Source organism: Daucus carota, chromosome 2, assembly GCF_001625215.2.
Source record: "Daucus carota subsp. sativus chromosome 2, DH1 v3.0, whole genome shotgun sequence".
Classification (NCBI taxonomy): domain Eukaryota; kingdom Viridiplantae; phylum Streptophyta; class Magnoliopsida; order Apiales; family Apiaceae; genus Daucus; species Daucus carota.
In genome coordinates this window covers 46,097,737-46,113,614 of record NC_030382.2, presented here as the reverse complement: position 1 = coordinate 46,113,614, position 15,878 = coordinate 46,097,737, and the positions used below count along the sequence as shown (strand labels likewise).

General features: G+C 35.2%; 3 protein-coding genes across 4 annotated transcripts; all 3 read right to left on the bottom strand.

The window, feature by feature from the left end:
- Positions 1–1,587, bottom strand: LOC108206306 (ubiquitin-ribosomal protein eL40 fusion protein). The gene is made up of 5 exons (XM_017376559.2): positions 1,410–1,587; positions 1,235–1,321; positions 1,015–1,117; positions 319–385; positions 1–216 (listed from the first exon to the last, which is right to left on the bottom strand). Exons 1-5 carry the CDS (start codon positions 1,510–1,512, stop codon positions 190–192), a joined length of 387 nt encoding a protein of 128 aa, XP_017232048.1. The 5' UTR covers positions 1,513–1,587; the 3' UTR covers positions 1–189.
- A 1,278-nt stretch (positions 1,588–2,865) lies between these two features.
- Positions 2,866–4,447, bottom strand: LOC108206115 (cytochrome b5). 2 transcript variants are annotated; one of them, XM_017376306.2, is made up of 4 exons: positions 4,276–4,447; positions 4,041–4,152; positions 3,389–3,455; positions 2,866–3,256 (listed from the first exon to the last, which is right to left on the bottom strand). In XM_017376306.2, the coding sequence occupies exons 2-4, from the start codon at positions 4,131–4,133 to the stop codon at positions 3,003–3,005; spliced, it is 414 nt and encodes a 137-aa protein (XP_017231795.1). In that variant the 5' UTR covers positions 4,134–4,152; positions 4,276–4,447; the 3' UTR covers positions 2,866–3,002. The 2 variants fall into 2 exon arrangements, with proteins under 2 accessions (XP_017231795.1, XP_017231796.1); XM_017376307.2 differs by having other exon boundaries at positions 4,041–4,157; positions 4,276–4,414.
- Positions 4,448–6,950: 2,503 nt separating this feature from the next.
- Positions 6,951–9,680, bottom strand: LOC108206987 (protein TILLER ANGLE CONTROL 1). Its single transcript, XM_017377444.2, has 5 exons — positions 9,340–9,680; positions 9,174–9,210; positions 8,338–9,035; positions 8,012–8,137; positions 6,951–7,180 (listed from the first exon to the last, which is right to left on the bottom strand). Exons 1-4 carry the CDS (start codon positions 9,343–9,345, stop codon positions 8,021–8,023), a joined length of 858 nt encoding a protein of 285 aa, XP_017232933.1. The 5' UTR covers positions 9,346–9,680; the 3' UTR covers positions 6,951–7,180; positions 8,012–8,020.
- Positions 9,681–15,878: the final 6,198 nt, after the last annotated feature.

Here is a 15,878-nt window from a genome sequence, read left to right as displayed (position 1 = left end):
TTAAGAAAATATCTTAAATATCACGAAACCAACTGAAATGTAACAAAATAAAATCCATCAACATTATGCTAATTCAATGTTTTAGAAAGCATCAACAGTTATGCTCCTCAAGACAAAATGCTTAGTTTCTAATAAAAAACAAAAGGTGCAGATAGACGCCAGCTGCAACTTACACAAACTTGAAAACATCTACTTGATCTTCTTCTTTGGCCTCAGCTGCAATCAAATTCACCAAATATATAAATACAGAACAAATGGTCACAAACTACATATTACAAATCCTGTAAGTGCAAAAATGAAAAGATAAAAACAATGAACCTGGTTGCTGTGGCCGCACTTCTTCTTCCTGCAGTTGACAGCACGGGGATGCAGGCGGGCATAACATCTAAAACAACTAAAGTTAAAATACAAGAATAATAAACATAAATTGCACATATAACTACAGCAAAGACACTGGCAGCAACTACATAAAACTCATTTGATCATGCAGGATACTACAAATAATTAAAACTCAATGTTTTAAGGTAAAATAAACTAAAAGTTTACAAAAGCAACAACCACATATTTCGATCTGTGCCCAGTTTCAGCTCACTTGTGCCGTTCTCTTGTTTAATTACAAAAACAACGTACATGTTATAAGCAAAAAGTTTTAAACATGTAACATCAAGTAAACATTTATAACATTGAATGAATTCACTTCTAAACTATCATGGAGCATATCCCCAAACACTTACAAATGTTTATCGTTTCTCTCATGCCTTGATCAATAATTTAACTACCCAACTCAATCCACTAAATAACATTACATTCTCCAACTGATTCAAAGTAGCAAACACTGTGCAATTAAACTAAACAGAAGTCCCCATTCCTCCCAGCAACATACACAATCATTACTAAAAACCCCACAGTTTATTTAGCTCTGTTTACACTTAACACAGAAGAAAAATGTCTATTCAATTAAGTCCTACATCATGACAACAAGATTAAAATGTACGAGGGAGTGCGGGAGCTTACTTGCGGCAAATCATCTTTTCCTGGTTATACTTCCTAGCCAAAGCCATCAAAGAAGGCTCAATTATACCACCACGAAGCCTCAGAACCAAATGAAGCGTCGACTCTGTTTTATTTCAACAAAAATTAAGTCTTTTCAATTTCTACCATCACTTTTCATTGCCCTATAAACACACATACATAAAACAAAACAAAATTAAAAAAAAAGGAAAATATCGGAGACCTTTCTGGATGTTGTAATCGGCGAGAGTCCGGCCATCTTCAAGCTGCTTTCCGGCGAAGATCAATCGCTGCTGGTCCGGTGGGATTCCTACACAAATCAACCACTAATTTATCAATTCAAACAAACCAAAATACTGCTGAGATAGATTTGTATGTATATGTGTATGTATGTGTACCTTCCTTGTCTTGAATCTTGGCCTTGACATTATCGATAGTATCACTGGATTCAACCTCGAGGGTGATTGTCTTCCCGGTTAGGGTTTTCACGAAGATCTGCATTTTCGCCCTCTTTTCTTAACAAACAGCCGCTCTGCTCAAACGCTTAATTTTATACTTGCCTATTAGGGTTTTATTCTATTGGGCTGAACCTCCATCAAGCCCAGTTTTTAAAGCCCCGTCGTTATTTGTTTATCAGGAAGCCCAGAGTTATTAAATTATTGTTTTATATCTGATAATGCCTAATAAATATGAAAGATAATTACAATAATATATAACATATTAAATTAATAATAAATATATATTAATTATTTTGTTGTAGAAATTTGATCCATATGAAGATTATAATATTTTGGGAACGATAAGTAAAACTATATCCAGACGAAAGTATATTCTTGTTATAATTGATCGTTGAAATTTAATATTTTCAAATATTTGAGTTAAACTCGTAAAATACTCTCTTCATTATAAAATAATTACTTTAAATTTTTACACATATTTGAGATGCAAAAAAAATGTGTTCTATTTCAATTTTTTTGTAAATATAAATAAATAATTTTTTATTAAAAAATGAAAAATAATATTATTTTAGAATGAAAAAAATAATAAAAATCGATTTATATTCGTGAGGTCAAACATAAGTTAAAGTAAAACTCAATCCAAACCTATTGACCTTTGTTGATATCCTGACATGTTGTTTATTTCATTTTTGAAAAATAATTATATATTTCATTTTTTTTTTTGAAAACTGATGATTTTTATGTATATATTAAATTCTTAAATACTTAATACTAAAACTTATTTTTAAATATAAATTTTTATGGATAAGCTAACTATAAGTCTATAATTCCGCCATATTGTCTGCTCGCTTGAAATGCTAAGCTTGTCTGTTTTGAACCTAATTGGGACATACATCTCTAAAAAATCTTCGTACAGATATTCCCCTAATTGAACTGATTTTAGTGGCTCAGTCCAGCTCGAAATTTAGTGCTTCATGAAATTCAAGGAAGGACCTTTTAGGTTAGTTTGAAGAATCGAAGTTCGAACTAGCCCCATCAAACTGCAGAACAAACTTTTTAGGGAATTTGAACCTAACAACACTCTTACTCAACTACCTTAAAGGTCCAGAACCAGATTCAATGTCATTAAATACTTTAGTCACACTCTTCAGGCCAGTTAAATTGCATACTCATGGATACTTATCTAATGTGATTGATTACTTTGTTCATTAATGTGGTTTTTCATAAACATATGCACTACAAAACACTGCATCAATTCAAATATACAGATTCTGTGATAAACCCTTGTTTTATTCTCTAAAACAACATTCTGAATTTCCGGTAATATAATTATAGCAAAGCAAAACAATCTGCAGGGACCAACAGCTAAAAATTCTTGTCAATGTAACTAACATGATAGTCACCATAAGAAGCTTGAGATGGCTACTTATTAAAAACAATAACATGGCACATGGTACAAGTTGTATACGACAACAACCAAGTATCTCTGTTCATAAATGCAGTACAGGAGATCTTCGTCTATCTCTCCCTTGATTAATTTTCTCTGGAATAATGATAGAGGGCATAGGCTATTCCAACTATCAAAAGGGGCACCAAGAATTGGAAGACTTCTAATGATTTTGGAGCAGATTTTCGCTTTTGTGCTGAACCATCTGCGGCAGTTTGATTGTACTGGTGCTTCCCTGGAAGAGTGGAGGTATCAACGTTGCCAATGTGGTAACTCTTTAACATGCCTACCGCTTCCTCGCTGTGGTTTACATCATCGAAATCATCTGTTGCATCTTTTGCTGAACAATTGCACATAAATATGAATGATATTTGAGAATGCATCAAGATTTTATATATATTGCCCGAAAGAAGTAATACAGTTAGCAGTACATATGCTTTGAAATCTGTAAACTGAGTCCTGAAGAACTTACCAGTTGCCATTAACAAAATTTCATCACCACCGGGGTGATCGTCAAGAAATGGTGTCACATCATACACCTAAGACATAACTAAGGCACATAAGTAAACAATAGTGTAGGGTGCTTTAATAAACCTACCCTAATTATAGTCCTTTTACAAGGTTTTGGTAGGTTTGTTAACCAATCATGAAATACTAATTTGGGCATTTGTACTGTATTTCACTACTGACTAAAGCGTCTTTTAGACATAAGTGATAAGACCGCAAATAAGTGTTTCCAATCTAGAAAAATTCATAACGTCCATGTAGTCTTACAAATCTAATTTTTTATCATTAGTTTAGGTGAAACATCAAAACATCCAATTAAAAACCATTGCAATTGATAGACTAATATAGATTTGATAAAAATAAAGGATGATATGCAAAAGAACAGCATCATCTAAGGACAGATTCTTCGATACAGGTATGGAAGGATGGGGTAATAAGTTTGTGTACAAGTCAAACGTGCAAAGATGAATGTCCAGATGGTTAAATTTTCTAGTATCTGATTCTACCCAATCAAATTCAAAAGATAATTCAAGTAAAAGGCTGCATCTTTAAAACTATTCACACACACACACACACATAACAGATTTAGCAAAACAAGTGAATAGAGTGGAGCAGACCTTGCCAGAGATGATAATCCAGCAATCAAATTTCTTGTTGTGCTTAGAAATCTCCTCAAAGCTCAGAAGTTGGTCTTCAGCAGCACCGCCCATATTTCACCAACAACACACACTTCACTTGCACAATCAAACACTCAAATGTTAGATGCAAACTAGTACTAACAGAATTGAAAACCACAACAACAAAACCAATAACAATAAATTGTAGTGAAACTTGAAATTAAAAGCAGCCAACCTGTAAGGAGTATATGAGTGAATGAGGAGGTGAAAAAAGTAGTTGGGGAAGTTGGGGTTTCTCTCTCAGAACAGAGAACTCAAATAAAGAATCAAAGTCCCACCTTTTCTGACCACTGCCTTACACAAGCTTTGTGCTGTTATATACTGCAATAGTGTAACTAAATAGTCTTGGATTCATGGGTCAAATTTGGACAGCCAAGTAGCCAACCATCTCCTGGTAGGCTGCCTGCCCGTTCTTTTTTATTTTTTTATTGCGAAATATTCTTCTTCCTCTTTTTCGATTCCTCCGTCAGGGAAGAAATTCCAAACATTTTTAGAAAAATATAAAACAATTAGCCTGATTTAAATAAGTTTTTATGAAGTATAAACACGTTTCGGATCTGTCTGTCATTTCTACTCTGTAGCCAAAATATGTGAAGATAATGGATCGCCAGCGACATCTAATTATGTTTTGTTTTTTTGTTGGGGACATCTATTTTGAAAAGAAAGCGAACTATGCAGGTTTGATGTAACCTTTTACGAAAATAAAGATTTATTTTAATAAAATAATAATATATATATTATAGTTATAATTAAATATTTAATGAGTGTTTAATATATTTTATTTATATAAATAAGTTATTTATTTTCTGAAAAGGTACGTATTTTACGTACTTTTTCCTAAAAATAGGTGATTTATTTTTAAAAAAATAATATAAGCTAAAAAATAAGTAAAATATATATATTTACATTCTTTTTCTAAAATAATAATTGTTATTATTTGGATATAAGAAATAAGTAAATCAATATACTTATATAAAAGAGAAGCGAGGGGCGTGTAGGTGGCGCCTCTCACATCGCTTCGTTTGGTACCGTTCTTCAGCAACGATAAGTGAAGGCTGTTTATATAGTATTAAAAAAATAAAGGTTGTTGCAAGTAAAGGTAGTTATAGATCGCTATGTGGGAGTCAACAAATTGAAACTAGGGAAAAGAATATAGTCGTGATATGATATTAATGGATGATATCAATAAATTAACTATTAGTGATGTATGTTTGTTGGTTATATTTTTATAATATTTTTTTTGTTCATCGGACATGTTTGTTGTTAATTTTTATATGATTTACTTTGTATGGTGGAGAAGCGAGGGGCGTGTAGGTGGCACCCCTCACATCGCTCCGTTCTATTTTTCTAATTTTCTGGAATTTTTGGATGAAAAATATCAAAAACTAGAATTATCTTTTTTAATTTCGGGTATATTAGAAGCAAGTTTCAGAATCTGATTTTGTTTCGAATTATTTATGAAATATAGTAGCTTGAAAGTTTTATTCTGATTTTATTTCAGATTATTTTATTATGGAAAAGAGTAGCACACAAGTCTGTCCGTAAGGTTTTGGATCATCTAAAACACAACCTCCTCTCTCTCAATACTAAAACCTCACGGATTTAAGTTAGATGTTTTTGTGCACAATCAATCCAAAAAAATTGGCGAAAGGTGACAATGTAAGAACATGATTATTTTTCATAATTACTTTTTAAAAAAACACAAATAAAATTAAGATTTGTCGTGCTTTAAATTGTTAATTACCTGTATAAATTTATTTTCATTTTTTCACCATGAATTATAGTCCAATTTTGCAATTTTATATATTAGTATTGGTATTACATCAAAAATTTTATAATATAAAATTTATTTTATCCTATAAATATTAATTTTGAAACGTTAATATAATTTTTATAGACAGCCACAAAAATATTTCATTCTACAAATATTAATATTGAATCATTAATATAATTTTTATAGGACGCCGCCACGCGACTTCTCAACTAGTTATAAGCTAAATGCGGTCCAGACTCCAGCTAGTCGGATATTTGTGAATTTGGTAAGTTTGCCGTTTTTCGAACACTATTGACAATTCGATATTTAACAATTCTTTTTTTTTTTTTTAAAAGTCGAACACATATAAAAATTCTGAAATCTTTGTAACTTTGGTTTTATGCGGAGAAAATTAATTCACAAGCGTTTTTCTTTGGCTCATTTGGGACTTGGGAGTATCACAGAATGGTTCTCATTTTTCGTTATGCAAGTTTGAGTCAGGTGAGCGTGTTGTTTTTATATTCCCCTGGCTCTCTTGGTGCTGTTTCAGGTGTGGCAATGGATCCATCTCTCATTTTATCCAGACTTGCAATAACTTAAACTCACAAAGATACAGTTATTTCTCGCTACTAATTTATACAAACTAAAATTACATAGGATAAAGCCCAAATTATGCAAGTCCCCTGTAGACATCGCCAACATTTTTAATAATAGTCCAAGATCTAAACTCCGGTTAATGCCCTACTCTTGAGGTTGTGGAATCAGATCCCTCTCTAACAATGTTATATTATAAGAGACTGTGGTGGGCATTTTTTACTTTGTAGGTTCTTACTCATGTATCAATTAGTGGTGTTGCTTACTTGCTTGTAGATGGCTCGTCATGTTCAGTTCATGATGGAAGATGATTCATGTCGCTAAATTTTTATGTCAGATATTGTAAAGCTTGTATGGGATGGACGATGGGACGGATCGGAAAATTTATGCTTGTGGGGGGAAAAATAAATTTAGCATGCAGATGGTAGGATTTCAAAGAAGGTAATGCAAAATGTGGGTGAAATATACTTATTCATTGGGCTACCAAAGTTTTCGTTTATCTTTAGAAGGAATAAAGCTCTGGTTTCAACACCCGATTGTTTGTAAAATTATAGATGCAGTATGCACATCTATAGAACTCAGTGAGGGCAAGTAGCCGATGCCCCCATTATATAAACATTTATTAACATACATTGACACAATTTAAAATAACAAATACATCAGATTAGGAATCTAAAGAAAGATGAAAGGTCGATGACTGGTGCCGATCGCTGCGAGGTGCAGGCAACTAAATCTGATAAAAGAAAGAAAAGACAATGCAACATCAATATCATTTCATCATACAAGTTCTGCAAATAAGTTATGTTACATTACTACAATATCATCTAGATTCAGTTATGGATTAGTATCATTTTCTTGTTGATATAATTCTATTCGCCTCGTGGTTGGCATCACACTGTGATGGAGAACGACAAGAGAATAATCAGTGCTTCCCTCACCTTCTCCACCAACCATTAGCAAATATATCAACACAAAACATCTCCATTTCTCTGACTTTTGGATTGGCTTTTTCCCTTTATATTTTAGTGCCTCCTTTATTAACCTACCACATGTTAAAAATCTTTCGCGTGATTATGACCAGCTAGACCAATATTAACACACGCACCCACACACACAAATTTTTAAAACAAAACTAGCATATGGTAGATATTTATATTGTGTTTGATTGGGGTGAATGAATTTGGAAGGAAATGAATCAAATTCGAACTATGTTATGGCCGGTTGTTTATAGATTTCATTTCTTCCTACATTGCATTCCTTATACCTTTTACCAGAGATCACGCCTCCAATATATTAGGGGATGCTCCATTCCTTTCTCTACTCAATTTCTTCTCAAATCTCATCATAACAGTTTTGCACTCACTTATTTTTTCAAAACTTCCCTCCCAACTCTATTACTTCCATTTATTTTTGGTCATGCCCATTCCATTCTCCCACACCAAACGCAGCACAAGGGAAAATTTTACATTTGAGTTTAGTTAAATTTATCGAAGAGATGAACTGTCGAACTGATGCAACTGAGTGCATATGTAGATGTGTATCAACAAAAATTGAACTTTTATACCTTGCGAGTCTAAAGAAGTGAAACCCGTTCATCGGCTCCATTTTCACAGCCAGGCTTCATCTGATTTGCTTTCTTTTCATTTTTGCCTTCCGGATGGATCTTCCTCTTCAGTATCTTGGTCATCAGCTGTATAAACAAGTGTACATTATTGTTTGGCATTAACTGATTAAATAAATCATGATGATCATGGAATGTGTACGTGCGCATAAATCCTAGTCTTGTTTCATGGCCTATCGTTTTGTATATCTCAAAAAGTTATGCAAACTACATCAGTGTTGATAGAGATTTTTTGCAGCTATCTAAGTGGCATATATAATTTTACTCACACGGTTAATTTTTTTGATCGGACGTGAAGAATGTGAGTCCTCTTTGGGCCGAGAAATTGGCGTCTTGGCAGCAGGTGATATGGCAGCCTCCTGAGCTTTCTTGATCATTGGACAATCATGATCTTCTGTCCGGATCATGACCACTTTAGCATTATTATCATGTATATGAGGCGGCGTATGAGGCTTTGCACCACCGAACTCCTCACAATCAACTGCAAACAAATCCGCAAGTGTAACTCTCTCTCCTTCAACTTGTCTCTTCCTTTCAGTTCCCAAATTGTCATAATTTGAGTTATCAGCAGCAACATGATCATCAATAGTAATGTCGGGTTCCTGATCATGAATGTTAAACAGTGGCAAGCTGTTGTTCAGGTTATCACCTCCACTAGAATTATTAAATCCATGTATTGCTGCATGCTGAATCAAAGGGTCCTGATCTCCATTTCCTTCCTCAATGCATTTTTCGACAGAAGCATCCTGTTCATATTCTTCCTGATTGTCTTCAATTTCATCCTGCTCATTTTTGAGTGACTGAATTTCATTTAGTTGATCAAAATGTTTGAGGGGATCAAAACCTAAGGTACCAATAGTGAGAATTCCGTGTCTCCAACTAGCAATGGCATCTGCAAGAGCAACATGTTGATCGTCTACCATGTCACTTTCAGCCTTCTTCTTTAGTTGTCCATTACTCCATCCATCTGCAATCATTCAAACGAATATACTAATTATGCGCAAACAATAGTTTTCTATGTTCATCACCTTTGTGGCTCTGTCATAAATTTGAAAAGAAAAAGGAGATGTACGGAAACAATTAATATACAATATTCACGTGGTACCTTTGTTATGTAATTTACAGTGCACCCAATTGAAGATCTGTTAAGTAAGCAACAATGACAAATTAGCAAATTAATCATAGATTGATTAAGAAACAAACTGTCAAATAAATGAATGGAAATGAAGCAAAAACGTAAGAGAATTAGCCAAGCAGGTTTAAGTACATGCCTTCATTATTTCTTGCTATAGTGATTAGTGAAAAAATGGAGGTAGAAATGCTTTGTAATGGTACAGGGGGCTAAAGCAATATATGAAACACGGAGACTTCTTTCCAGACTTATATATAGTAGTAGAACGACAATCAATATAGGTCCCCCAGAGGCCAGAGTCCCAGACCTGGACTCATTATTGTGTGTGCATCAGATACTATTAGTGATCATGACTTGATTAAAGATTAAATAATGTGACCTTTTGCTTGACTCGAGTCACTACATAAATGTGGATTGCCCTGCAAAATAGCAATAGAGCTTTTCCATATGATAATTACTTAATTAGCTGAAGTATTTAGAAAGTGTTATGCAGAATCTGGCTGTTAAAGCAGTTATATGATCTTCTAGCATGCATTAATCCATATAGTGGTCTGCTAAATTGTGTTAGTGGGTACACAACAGTAAAATGGAAGAGTTTGTTGGTATTATGGGAATAGTTTCTGGAACAAATTAACAATATAGTAATCTGAAGTTGTGCAAGTATGACGACAGGCCAACATCATATAGGCATCTTAAGCTGACACGTAGAAGGGTTCTGTTCATGTTCTGAGCACGGGCAACACAGTATATCTCCTCCTTGCTATATCAATTGATATTTCAGGCATTATGTAGTATAGATTACTGAGAGTTTAATTAGTTCAACAAGATATGGGATGAGTTAAACAAGTGCAGGCAGGCGTCTGAAGTATCAGAAAATAACAATCTTAGTCGGATCATCATTAATATTACCCCCTCTCTAATAAATTTCTTAGACAGCAGAGTTTTATGGATTCTCATAATGGGCCATTTACGCACTATCTATTATGCAAGGACATGCGCACATGATATATAATACTTTACACACGAATGATTAAGTTTATGTTCCTACATATATTTGCATTGGATTCTCTTCTATTACTATTTATACTTTGATCAACTATCTATGGACCTTTGCAGAGTGTGGTGTTATATGATCATCAGGTAGGCCTTTGCCATCTCTGGTCCCTCTTGATCACAACCTAGCATTTTGCCCCACTTTAAAGAATTCTGTCTATGGCTGTTGTATTAAAGGTAGTAGCATCTTTTATCTTCTTCAGTGGTTGGAATGCTTTAGCAAAAAGTAATTAATTAGCTGCAGACATATCATCCAGCAAACTCTGCATCCAATCACAGATATCAAATATCAAGAAACTCAAAGGGTCGCGACAAATTTACAAATATTAAAGCACAAATGCTGATATTGTACGAACATTATTGTCATTTGAAAAAGCTTCTAATTATATTGGACTATTGGAGGAACAGTTGGCATGTTCCGCAACATTTATACACATTACTGTCTTTCTAACCAAGGCTATAACAACAATATATGCACTCGCGCAGAGTGGAGGAGGAGGTATATCATATATCACTACTAGAAAAAGTAGAATAGACATCGCCTCTTAGACATCGGTTGCTCTTTCCGCCGATGTAAAAGGTGTTTCCCACATCGGTTTTTAACGACCGATGTCTTTTGTTGATATAAACATCGGTTGCTTATATTTGTGTGATCTTTCCATCCAGTTGGAGGGTACTCTTTCTCGGTACATAATACATTAAGGACGATCTACTCACAGAGCAATCGATCCTTTGACACGGTGTTTTACAGATGTTCAACTTTTGTTATGATTGTTATAACATAACATACGATCTCACATTGACAATAATGATAAATATTTTGCTTTCTGATTTTTTTCTTTAGCGGCCATAGTGATTAAGTACTTCTGCCGCAGCCAAAACAATTTTCTGCATCCTTTGAACAGCTAAAATTCTGCTATACAACAGGTAGTCTTGTATAATCAGATAGCAGATAAGATCATCGAGTCATTAACATTTTTGACCCACCACAGAGTTCTTCTGTTTGAACTGTGATACGCCATATACCCCATCTTGTTGTGCATGTCAATATAATTATCATTACAGTATAATGTAGCTGTTATTTAGTAGTTGTATATAGCTGCTATTTACTAGCTGTAAATCAGTGATTTGTGCAGTTGTATTAGGCTTGACTTAGGCTAATAATTGGGGATTCTGTAGGCTGATTTCCAGGCAGATATAGTGAGATCTGCTTGCTGATTTTTAGCGCTAATTAGCTCTGCTGTACCTATAAATACAGGAGCTTGTTTGTATAACAAATCATCGGAGAAATATAAGCTTTTTCTCATATCTTTGTCATGGTATCAGAGCTGGTTATTTGAAAATCTGCTCTTGTACTTCTTGTCCACCTTAATAATCAGTGTTTTTTTTTAGTCATCTTTCTTGGAATTCATCTCTTGGTTCTTGTTTTTTTTCGAATCATGTCATTGGAGCAATCTAACAACTTTCTTGTTCGTTTTAATGGGAAGAACTACTCTGCTTGGTCTTTCCAATTTGAGATTCTTGTCAAGGGAAAAGAATTATGGGGCTTTGTTGATGGAACGGAATCTGCACCTGACTCCAAAGAAAAGGAGAAACTTGCGAAATGGAAGGTGAAGGATGCTCAGATAATGTCTTGGATTCTCGGGAGCATGGAACCGTCTATGATTCTCAATCTCAGGCCTTACAAGTCTTCTAAAGATATGTGGGGTTACTTGAAGAAAGTTTACAATCAAAGCAACGCCGCCCGACGTTTTCAATTAGAGCTTGAGTTGGGACAACTAAGTCAGGGAAGCATGACAATTCAAGAGTTTTATTCTTCTTTTGAGAATTTGTGGAATGAATACACTGATATTGTGTATGAGAGTGTTTCTGCTGAAGGACTAGTTGCTGTCCAAAGTGTACACGAGACGAGCAAACGTGATCAGTTTTTAATGAAATTGCGGGGAGATTTTGAACCAGTCAGGTCCAACCTCATGAATAGAAATCCAGTTCCTTCAATCGATACTTGCATAGGTGAGCTTTTTCGAGAAGAACAACGGCTCATGACACAAACTTTCATCGATCAGAAATCACAGAATTCTTCTCCAATTCCTGTTGCATATGTTGCCCAAGGAAAGCATAGAGGTGGAAGAGATATGAGTAATATCCAATGCTACAGTTGCAAAGGATTTGGACATGTTGCTACTAATTGCACTAAAAAATTCTGCAATTATTGCAAGAAAGCTGGGCATACTATTAAAGATTGTCCAATCCGGCCTCCGAAGAAATCTGAGACTGCTTACAATGTCTCAGTTGGATCCTCAAATGCTCCGAACTTTGGTCAGTCCTCTGTTACTCCTGAAATGATCCAGCAGATGATAGTTAATGCATTTTCAACTTTAGGAATTTCAGGTAACAAAAATTCTGCCCATAAGCCTTGGTATTTTGATTCCGCTGCTTCAAATCACATGACTAGCACAACAGTACCCCTAAATAATGTTCAAAAGTATAAAGGGGATCTTCATATTCAAACTGCTGATGGTAACTCTTTACCTATTACTGCTGTTGGTGATATTTCAACCTCTCTGAATACAGTTTTTGTGTCCCCAAAGTTGTCTACTAATCTTATATCTGTTGGCCAGTTAGTTGATAACAATTGCACCGTTCAATTTTCAAATTCTGGTTGTTTTGTGCAGGATCAAGTGTCAGGGAAGATGATCGCGAAGGGGCCTAAAGTGGGACGTCTCTTTCCTTTACTCCCATCACCTTCTCTAGTGTCAAATTATGTCTCTTGTAATGCCGTTGATTGTAATAATCAAGTGTGGCATAAGCGGTTAGGACATCCAAATTCTCATGTTCTTAGTATTTTACTTAAATCTGGTTTGCTTGGGAATAAAGTTTCGAATTCTTCAAATACAGACAATATTCATTGTGCATCTTGCAAACTTGGTAAAAGCAAAACACTTCCTTTTCCATCACGTAAATCTCACACCACCAAAGCTTTTGAACTTGTGCATACAGATGTATGGGGTATTTCACCAGTGGTATCTCATCAACATTACAAGTATTTTGTAACTTTTATAGACGATTTCTCTCGTTATACTTGGGTATATTTCCTTCGATATAAAAGCGAGGTCTTTAAAGCATTTCAAACTTTCCATGCTTTAATCGAGACACAATTTTCTGCAAAAATCAGAATTTTGCAATCTGATTCGGGTGGTGAATATACATCAAATGAATTTCAATCTTTCCTTCAAAATCATGGAATCATATCACAACGATCTTGTCCATCAACTCCACAACAAAATGGTGTGGCCGAGAGAAAGAATCGTCATCTTCTTGATGTCGTTCGAACTCTCCTCATCGAGTCTTGTGTTCCATCTCATTTTTGGTGTGAAGCCCTGTCTACTGCTGTTTATTTGATAAACAGATTACCATCTCCCACCTTAAACAATGAATCTCCCTACCTCCGTTTATATGAAGATGCACCAGATTATTCTGATCTTCATATTTTCGGATGTGTTTGTTTTGTTCTTCTTCAGCCACATGAAAGGAACAAACTTACTGCACAATCTGTCAAGTGTGCTTTTTTAGGATACGGTGGTACCCAAAAAGGTTTTCTTTGCTATGATCCTAATACTCGTCGTATTCGTGTGTCTAGAAATGTAATTTTCTTTGAAAATCAGTCATTTTTTTGCACACAAATGACTTCACAACTCCCATCGATAGCTATATTGCCTCATTTTCCCGAGTCATCAGCCCCATCACAAAGATTTAAACCAGGTCATGTTTATCATAGACGCACATCTCCCACTATGGCTCCTGCGACTCTTTCGGACGCACCTGATCCTGTTCTACCGAGTTCCAATGATCCACCTCCTGTTCGGAGAAGCTCTAGAAATTCAAAACCTCCCGACAGGTATGGTTATACAAATCCAGTAGCCATGTCCACTACTTTATCTCCCATCTCTATTCCCACTTGTTATAAACAGGCTATGGAACATGAGTGTTGGCAACAAGCAATGGAAACAGAACTTCAAGCTCTTGCAGAAAATCATACTTGGGACGTTGTTTCCTTGCCTCCAAATGTTAAGCCAATTGGTAGCAAGTGGGTTTATAGTATGAAACTCAAGTCTGATGGCTCATTAGATCGATACAAAGCTCGGCTGGTTGCACTTGGCAATAAACAAGAATATGGTATCAACTATGAAGAGACATTTGCACCAGTTGCTAAAATGACCACTGTAAGAACCATTCTTGCTGTTGCTTCCTCTAAATCTTGGCCTTTACATCAGATGGATGTCAAAAATGCTTTTTTGAATGGGGATCTTAAAGAAGAAATTTACATGAAACTTCCACATGGCATGGCATGGATAGCTCCAAATAAAGTTTGCAGGTTAAGGCGCACTTTGTATGGGTTGAGGCAGTCTCCTAGAGAATGGTTTGATAAGTTTCGCCATACTCTCATCAACTTCTCTTTTACACAAAGCCAATATGATTCATCTCTCTTCTTTCATAAGACACAAGAAGGTATGGTCTTTCTTCTGGTCTATGTCGATGATATAATCATCACAGGCAGTGACACTGTGCTCATATCAAAACTCAAGAATATGTTGCATAGTACATTTCAAATGAAGGATCTTGGGGATCTTAAGTATTTTTTGGGTCTAGAAGTTCATTCTCGAGATCAAGGTATATTCTTAAATCAGCATAAATATGTCAGAGATCTTATTGAGTTGGCTGGTTTAAAGGAGGCTACTGCTGTTGATACACCAATGGAAGTGAATGTTAAATATCGAAAAGATGAAGGGGAGCTTTTGCCTAATCCTTATTTATATAGACAATTGGTTGGTAGCCTCATCTATCTAACAATTACTAGGCCTGATATCTCATATGCTGTCCATATAGTTAGCAGATTTATGCAATCACCTCGGCATCTTCATCTTGTTGCAGTGAAGCGTATTATTCGATATTTAATTGGGTCACCTACGCGTGGTCTATTCTTTCCAAAAAATTCTGATCTTCATTTGACAGCATATAGTGATGCTGATTGGGCTGGATGTCCGGATACTAGAAGATCTACAACTGGATGGTGTACTTTTCTTGGAGATGCATTGATCTCTTGGAAGTGTAAAAAGCAAGATCATGTCTCAAAATCTTCCACGGAGGCTGAATATAGAGCCATGTCTGCAGCTTGTGCTGAAATTGTTTGGTTACGTGGCCTTCTTTCCGAGCTTGGAGCTTCTCAAATTAATCCTACTCCACTCCATGCTGATAACAAAAGTGCCATTCAGATAGCTTCCAATCCAGTATTTCATGAACGAACAAAACACATCGAAGTTGATTGTCATTATATCAGAGATGCATTTACTCGTGGTGTTATTGAACTTCCTCATGTTAGTACTAATCTTCAAACAGCTGATGTGTTTACAAAAGCTTTGACACGTCAACGGCACAAGTTTCTTAATGGCAAATTGATGCTACTAGATTTACCAGCATCAATTTGAGGGGGGGTGTCAATATAATTATCATTACAGTATAATGTAGCTGTTATTTAGTAGTTGTATATAGCTGCTATTTACTAGCTGTAAATCAGTGATTTGTGCAGTTGTATTAGGCTTGACTTAGGCTAATAATTGGGGATTC